This window comes from Sinocyclocheilus anshuiensis, unplaced genomic scaffold, assembly GCF_001515605.1.
Source record: "Sinocyclocheilus anshuiensis isolate Anshui unplaced genomic scaffold, SAMN03320099.WGS_v1.1 scaffold1646, whole genome shotgun sequence".
Taxonomy (NCBI): Eukaryota; Metazoa; Chordata; class Actinopteri; order Cypriniformes; family Cyprinidae; genus Sinocyclocheilus; species Sinocyclocheilus anshuiensis.
In genome coordinates, this window is record NW_015547838.1 from 421766 (window position 1) to 429515 (window position 7750).

Consider the following 7750-nt stretch of genomic DNA (forward strand, 5'->3'; position numbering starts at 1 on the left):
AAAACCATCTGATGTGTATTTTGAATCACAAAAAAATTACGAATACAATGTGACAATTCTTATCTTAACGGGCACAAATTTTAGCACAAAAGGACATTTATAGAATTTAGTGCTTGATCTTAAGCAATTGTACTTTTTTTAATTACATTTTTTTTTAAATAAAACATATGACCAAAATGAAAATAAAACAATATGATTTTTTTTTTTTGAATCTCATGATTTAAAAAAAAAAGGTTTTTAAAACAATACAAAAGGAATAAAATCCTTTTTAATCACAGGAAGTCCAGTTATCAAAAATAGAAAAACAAGAATACTAAATATTTCTCAAAATGTAGCTCCCAATAAAAATACAAAACATACAAACACTGACTTACATACATATGAACAGTACGGACGGAGCATGCATTCAGGTAAAATCATTATTTCAGCCGAGACTGTGAGATTGGGAACTGAAGTGTCGAGGGCCGTTACATCAGTTATGTGCTGTTGAGTCCATGAGCTTCATCACTACTGAACTGCTTCTCTTTGGAAGACTTCTTTTTCTGAGCAATAAAAGAGCAGTACAAGTAATTTACTTACAGAACCATCAATCTTAATCAGTTTTATTATTATACAGGGTTTCTGCAGGTTTCATGAAGATAAAGACTTTTTAAGACCAAGTAAAGACCATTTAAAGGGATAGTTCACCCAAAAAACGAAAATTCTGTCATTAATTACTCACCCTCATGTCCTTCTAAACCCGTAAGACCTCCGTTCATCTTCGGAACACAAATTAAGATATTTTTGATGAATTCTGAGAGCTCTCTGACCCTCCCATAGACAGCAATGTAATTACCACGATCAAGGTGCAGAAACGTAGCAAGGAAATCGGTAAAATAATCCATGTGACATCAGGGGTTCAACCGTAATTTTACGAAGCTACGAGAATACTTTTTGTACGCAAAGAAAACAAAAATAACGACTTTATTCAACAATTCGTCTCCTCCGCATCACCCTGGTGCCATTTTGGAGAATATCCACTGAACGTAAACAGCGTATGCTATTCTGTGTCAGCTGCGTCACGAGGATACTAGGGATGTGCGCGACGACTAATTTGACTGTCGTTTAAACGAAAATTTTGTATCCGACTAGCCTAAAAGCAAGAAACCCCCAAAAGATGGTAAGAAAAAAAAACCTCTGTGCGTGCGTGTAGCATAGCCTATATAATAGCATATATTTTAAATACTTAATCTATGAATCACACTGTCAAATCCCTCAATGAATTCCGCTTGCCGCACACTTGCCTCGCGTTATCATCATTTCATTTTAGGTGGTCGTTAAAAAGAAATAAAAGAAGAGCATACACTCAACATCGGTCAAAACATAGCTTATTTATTCAAATCAGCTGGGGAAATGCAGAACAATGGAAAATCAATCAATAGCCTGACAGAACTCTTAATCTTTATATAACGTTAGCCAACATATTAAAACACAAGTCAAAAACAATAGGAAGGTTTATCAAGAAATAGCATTACCCGCACCACCACCGAAGTGGGTGTTCGTTAGAGGAATAGACGGCGCGAACGGGATCGCAGCACCGGCGGGTTGTAGTGAATGATGTGATTGACATTTGCTGGCCTTGGCCAGCCTCTAAGCTAATGCCTACGTGCCTGTATTGAATATGATTACGCATCGCTCCAGTAGAGTTATTGTAAGACAATTTGACATTACACAGTTTACTCAAAACTTTTGCGTTTCCTTCTAATTCAAAATCCCACACCTTCTCATCTTCCACATGGTCATTTCTGAACTCGCCGCAACTGACACGAAGAAAACGCATGTGAGGTCTGAGGTAAAAATGTAGTTTCCGCCCAGATAAACTTTTAAAAATAAATGTATTATTTTTCAAACGTTTTATTTAAAATGTTTTAAATGCAATGTTAAAATAATGGTAATGTGAATGATAAAATCCTGTTTTTTTTTTTTTTTTCTGTCGTGTAATCGACTATTGTTTTCAGTGTCGACTAGTAGGAGCTGTACCGTCTAGTCGACTAGACCCGCACATCCCTAGCGGATACGTTGTTTTCGTTCAAATCAAAGCGTAAACAACGTAGAAAACGTATCCGCGTGACGCAGCTGACACAGAATAGCATACGCTGTTTACGTTCAGTGGATATTCTCCAAAATGGCACCAGGGTGTTTATGTATGAATCTTATGTAAACATGTCACATCAAAATGAATGGGGAGGAGACGAATTGTTGAATAAAGTCGTTATTTTTGTTTTCTTTGCGTACAAAAAGTATTCTCGTAGCTTCGTAAAATTACGGTTCAACCCCTGATGTCACATGGATTATTTTACCGATTTCCTTGCTACGTTTCTGCACCTTGATCGTGGTAATTACATTGCTGTCTATGGGAGGGTCAGAGAGCTCTCAGAATTCATCAAAAATATCTTAATTTGTGTTCCGAAGATGAACGGAGGTCTTACGGGTTTAGAACGAAATGAGGGTGAGTAATTAATGACAGAATTTTCATTTTTGGGTGAACTAACCCTTTAAGGAACACAATGTAAAACAGCATGCTCCGTCCACCAATTTTTACCTTTTTGTGCACCTCCTCAACTGGAGCAGATACAGGAGGATCATCAGGGATTATCTCCTCTGTTTCTTCTTCTCTCTCCTTCTCTTTCTTCTTCTCTGTGCATCATTTCAGAGTGAAAGAGAACACAAGCAATCAAAAACTGAAAGATGCAGTAAAATAAAGCCATAAGCCAAGATATGCATATAATCACTCACTCTTTTTCTTCTGATTTGTTTCTACAGGAACAAATGCTTCTTCTGCTGGTGGTGGTTGAAGAGCATCTTCATTTTCTCCCTCCTTGCTCTTCTTCTTCTCTTTGTCTTTCTTGGCCTTCTTGGGCTCTGGTGTGGCCTCCTCCGGTGCTGGGACGTCACAAGCTTCTTTCCTTTTGCGTTTTTCCTTTTTGGAAGGAGTTTTTAGATCTTGACTAGAGGTTTCCTCATTTCCCAAACCATCACCATCTAGAGTTTTTGCTCGAGATTTACTACTTTTTAAGGGCATTTCTGAAGGAACGTCATTCTGGATCTCCACAACATCAGCAGCCTTGTTTTTTCTTTTTTTCGAAGAGCCGTTTGTAGAGTCGGACCGCAAGAGATCATCATCTGACACGACCGTTTTGAGCTTCTTACTGGTCATTTTAACTTCTCCAGCAGGTTCTTCGTCGCTTCTAACTTTCTTGGCTTTAGCTTTATTAGACGGCATTTCAGGCTCAAGTGTTTCTGAATGGCTTTTATTGTCCTTAAGTTTGGCTTTTTTAGATGAAGAGTCAGGTTTAGCAGATTCTAGAGAGACATCAGCTTTCTCAGATGTCGTTTCTTGGTCAATCTCAGAAGCACCTTCTGTTTTCTTAACTTTAACCTTCTTAGAAGGCGTCTCATCAGGAACAGGCTCTACAACACTTTTAGACTTCTTGTTTTTCACTTTCTTTGATTGCATCTCTGATTGGTCAGAGGTAGCGTCCATTGTAAGGTTAGTTTCTAGCAGCTTGCAAGCAGCTTTCTTAACCTCTTTATTATTTAACGGACTATTGTCAGTTTCAACATTACTAGCTTCAGATTGGCCTTTCCTTTTTTTAGCCTTTTTAGATGGAGTTTCAGTGCTGCTGGTTTCTGAGGTACCATTATCTTTCCAAACGTTTGCTATTTTAGGGGTCTCGACTTGCTCTGAAAAACTATGATCTGCTCTAAACTGAACTCTTTTAGGAGTCCTATTGGCTTGTGAATCTGACACACCAACCTTTTTAGTCCTTGTCAGTGGAGTGGCCATTTTGTCATTTTCCAAGAGTCCATTAGTTTCATGATGTGCTTCTGGTTTATCAGTCTCATCCTGAACAGATGAGTTAGTAGTTTTACCTTTAGATCTTTTAGGGGTCTTAACCACATCAAGACCTGAGATACTACTATTTGTCTTATTCCCAGCCTTTTTGGATGGTGTCTTAACTTGATGATCAGAAATAGCTGTAGCATCTTTGTGTTTTGACTTTTTTGAAGGAGTCTCAGATGCATCGGTCGTTACAGGAATGTCATCAGGTTTGGCACTCGCCGCCTTTGCTGGTGTATTGGACTTTGCCTTCTTGGCTGGGTTTCCCTCCTTTTTAGCTCTTGCCGGCTTCTTTGTTGTCTTTCCCTTTGCTGAAGACTTCGCATGCGAGTAGACAGGAGTTTCATCCAAGATTGAGAGAACGTCCATCTTTGCTCGATCGGCATCTTGTAACAACAGACAAACTTCAATAATCATATTTCATGTTTATGTATGAATCTTATGTAAACACGTCACATCAAAATGAATGGGAAATACATATAAATACATTAACTGCCGGTCAGTTAAGACCTTTTTTTTTTCTTTTAAGAAATGAAAACTTTTATTCAGCAAGGGCGCATTGGCATTTATAATGTATATAGGCATTTATAATGTTGGAAATGATTTCCATTTCAAATAAATACTGTTTTTTTTTTTTTACTTTCTATTCATCAAAGAAAACTGAAAAATGTATCACGGTTTCCACAAAAATATGAAGCAAAATCTTTCTTTTGATTTTGAAGTTAAACATGGGGTTTGTGAGATTTACCCACCTGCAGGACTATATGTAATACACTACAACCTTCAATGTGTGCTGTTATGCATTTTTACAGTTTGTCTTACCAGATAACTCAGAAAGCATTTTCCTCCACTTCTCCACATCTAAACTAGAGTCTGAATCGGAATTATTTCCTGGAGCGGCAAGGACTAAAGGAGGCACTGAATCCTTCTTTTTCTGTGGAGTGGAATTAGTGATGAATATGTCAGATGACTTCTGTATGGTGGCTCAGTTAAATCTGGATAAAATATCTTGGTCAGTTTTAAATCAAATACCGTTGATTTGTTTGCCAATCCTGAAGTCTTCTTGCTGCTCACAGAATTTTTTGGACCATCTACTTTCCATAAACAAAACAAACAACCAAAAATATAAATAACATATAGAAACTTTAACTGAGGGTTTAGATCACAGTTCAGCTCTATCACAACTAGGGATGTGTGTACTACATATGTAATTCTTTCTCTTTAAAAGAAAATTTCACCCCAAAATTAAAATTTGCTGCAAATGTACTCACCCTCAGGCCATCCAAGATGTAGATAAGTTTGTTTCTTCATCAGATTTGCAGAAATGTAGCATTGCATCACTTGCTCACCAGTGGATCCTCTGCAGTGAATGGGTGCCGTCAGAATGAGTGTCCAAACAGCTGATAAAAACATCACAATAATTCACAAATAATCCACACCATCAATTAACAGCTTGTTTCTTACAAACATGCAGCTTTTCACTTCACAAATCCCTCAACACATTTTTAACTTCAAACTGTCACTTCTGGTCAAAATATCAGTCTATAATCCATAACACTTCCTCCAGTGAAAAAGTCCAGCCCCTGTTGTCCTCTCACATCAAAATCCACCCACATATTTCTTTAGAACTGAATTGGACTGCTTTCACTGTAAACAGTGCTTGATCTGTGCATATTTCTCTTCTGATTAAGACAAGATTACTTTTTCACTGGAGAAAGCAATAGTATGGATAGAGGACTGGCATTTTAGACAGAAGCACTGGTTTGAAGTTAAAAACGTGTCAATGACATTTGTTTCGTACAAACACAAAGCTTTTAACTTCACAAGATGTTAATTGATGGACTGGAGTACTTGTGGGTTATTGTGATGTTTTTATTAGCTGTTTAGACCAGGGGTCACCAAACTCGGTCCTGGAGGGCCGGTGTCCTGCAGAGTTTAGCTCCAACTTGCCTCAACACACCTGCCTTGAAGTTTCACGTATACCAAGCAAGACCTTGATTAGCTGGTTAAGGTGTGTTTGATTAGGGTTGGAGCTAAACTCTGCAGGACACCGGCCCTCCAGGAACAAGTTTGGTGACCCCTGGTTTAGACTCTCATTCTGACGGCACCCATTCACTGCAGAGGATCCATTGGTGAGAAAGTGATGTAATTCTACATTTCTCCAAGTCGGTTCCCATGAAGAAACAAAGTCATCTGCATCTTTGATGGCCTGAGGGTGAATACATTTTCAGCAAACTTTAAGTAAGATTGTCAGATCCGTGGCATCTCCAGATGAATGTCAGACAAAAACACTGCTCAAACACACATTACACAATATAAACATAATATTAAAATGGACAACTCGTTTACCAGCAGAGGGGGCTGTGACCTTAGACTTGGTTCCAGTTGAAGAGCCTGTCTTGTTCTTTGCAGGACTCTGAAGCTCAGGAGTCTGAACACCTGTGGAGTTAAAGAGTTTCAGTTGGTTTCTACTAATATTAGTGATCACTCCATATGAGTTTTGAATTGTCAGTATGATTTCCATCAAAATTATTCATGTACGGTACTCAGATTTGTCCTGTGAATCTTCTGATAAATAATACTTAGTAAAACCTCAGCTGATGTACATACCAGAAGGCACAGGAGGAATCTCTCCATCATCCAAGCTGAATGCATCACGTTGTAAAAAGGAAGAAACATGATAAATTAGTTTGAAACCATTTCAATGTAGCCCAGAACAGGAGACACACATGCACCAAGTTACCTTGCCCACTTCTTAAAGATCTCACTCAAGGATGCTTTCACTTCTTCAGTTTCAACCTGCAATTAACAGCCACATTTCATACAAACATTACGTGCATTCAGACAATTCATATATTGTGTTGTGATGCATATCACAGTACTGAGCTCGTCTGACATCGACTCTAATAGAGAAAAACCCACTGAACTGTTGCACTCACCTCAGTGTCTGTAAACCTTATTTGGTGATTACAGTATATCTGTGCACTACTATCAGTAACCACAGGACACAGTTATTTTGCACTACATGCACGAATTTAAAACGCTCATTTCTACCACTCAAGTTTAACCCATACGTGCAGTAAGTGCCAACTACAGTGCTACAAGTATTGCTTTATGGGCATCGTGTACTACTGTCACCGATAGGCAGTAAACAGATAAACAATAAATAAGTTGGTGTTGGTAAAATGCATCGGATTAGGTTCGAGTGCTCTAAACTAAAGCAAGAGTTTGAAATGCTTTATTTTGAATTCTCATGTTTCAAAATGCATGCAATAATACATACTCTTGACCTACAATCATGCACTCGCTCTCTCAACAAAAAAAGAATAAACATAACTGCACCTGGGGTGCGTGCTTTCTCAGCACGTTGGCTGCTTTCTTATAGCCGTTGTCCTTTAAATGGTGATATATTAAATTGATCAGCTCGTCCTGCGAGGCGTCTGTAATATTTGAGGTCATGTTTGTGACGGGGATGAATTAAAAACGGGTGTGCGCGAAACTTAGGTAAAACTTTGCTGCATGTTTCTATTTCCGCTTCGTTCGCGCAGCAGCGACACGCGCACTTCTTCTACTTCTTCTGCTCCTTCTTCTTCTTCTTCTTCTTCTTCGTTGGAGTTTTACGGCAGTTGGCATCCATAGTGTTGCATTACTGCCATCTGCTGTCTCACTTTAAATTCGTCCTTCCAGTCCAGTCCTCCTTAGAAAATTAAACCAATATCTCCGTCCTTGGTCATTATTTCCATATGTTACTATATTTTTAACATTATACTCTACTATACCCATTTCCCGTAGCTGATTCTTGAACTCTTGCCTTTCTTGTATATATTTCTTACATGATATAAAGATGTGCTTAATTGATTCCTCCTCCTG

The 7750-nt window shown here is 38.3% G+C and overlaps 1 protein-coding gene across 2 annotated transcripts; it reads right to left on the reverse strand.

Moving 5' to 3' along the window:
- Positions 1–241: 241 nt before the first annotated feature.
- Positions 242–7525, reverse strand: tcof1 (treacle ribosome biogenesis factor 1). Of its 2 annotated transcripts, none has more exons than XM_016507645.1 (9): positions 7223–7525; positions 6624–6679; positions 6491–6525; positions 6230–6319; positions 4913–4974; positions 4703–4814; positions 2776–4266; positions 2582–2676; positions 242–542 (listed from the first exon to the last, which is right to left on the reverse strand). In XM_016507645.1, exons 1-9 carry the CDS (start codon positions 7337–7339, stop codon positions 477–479), a joined length of 2124 nt encoding a protein of 707 aa, XP_016363131.1. In that variant the 5' UTR covers positions 7340–7525; the 3' UTR covers positions 242–476. The 2 variants fall into 2 exon arrangements, with proteins under 2 accessions (XP_016363131.1, XP_016363132.1); XM_016507646.1 differs by having other exon boundaries at positions 4913–4971; positions 7223–7524.
- Between the last annotated feature and the right edge of the window lie 225 nt (positions 7526–7750).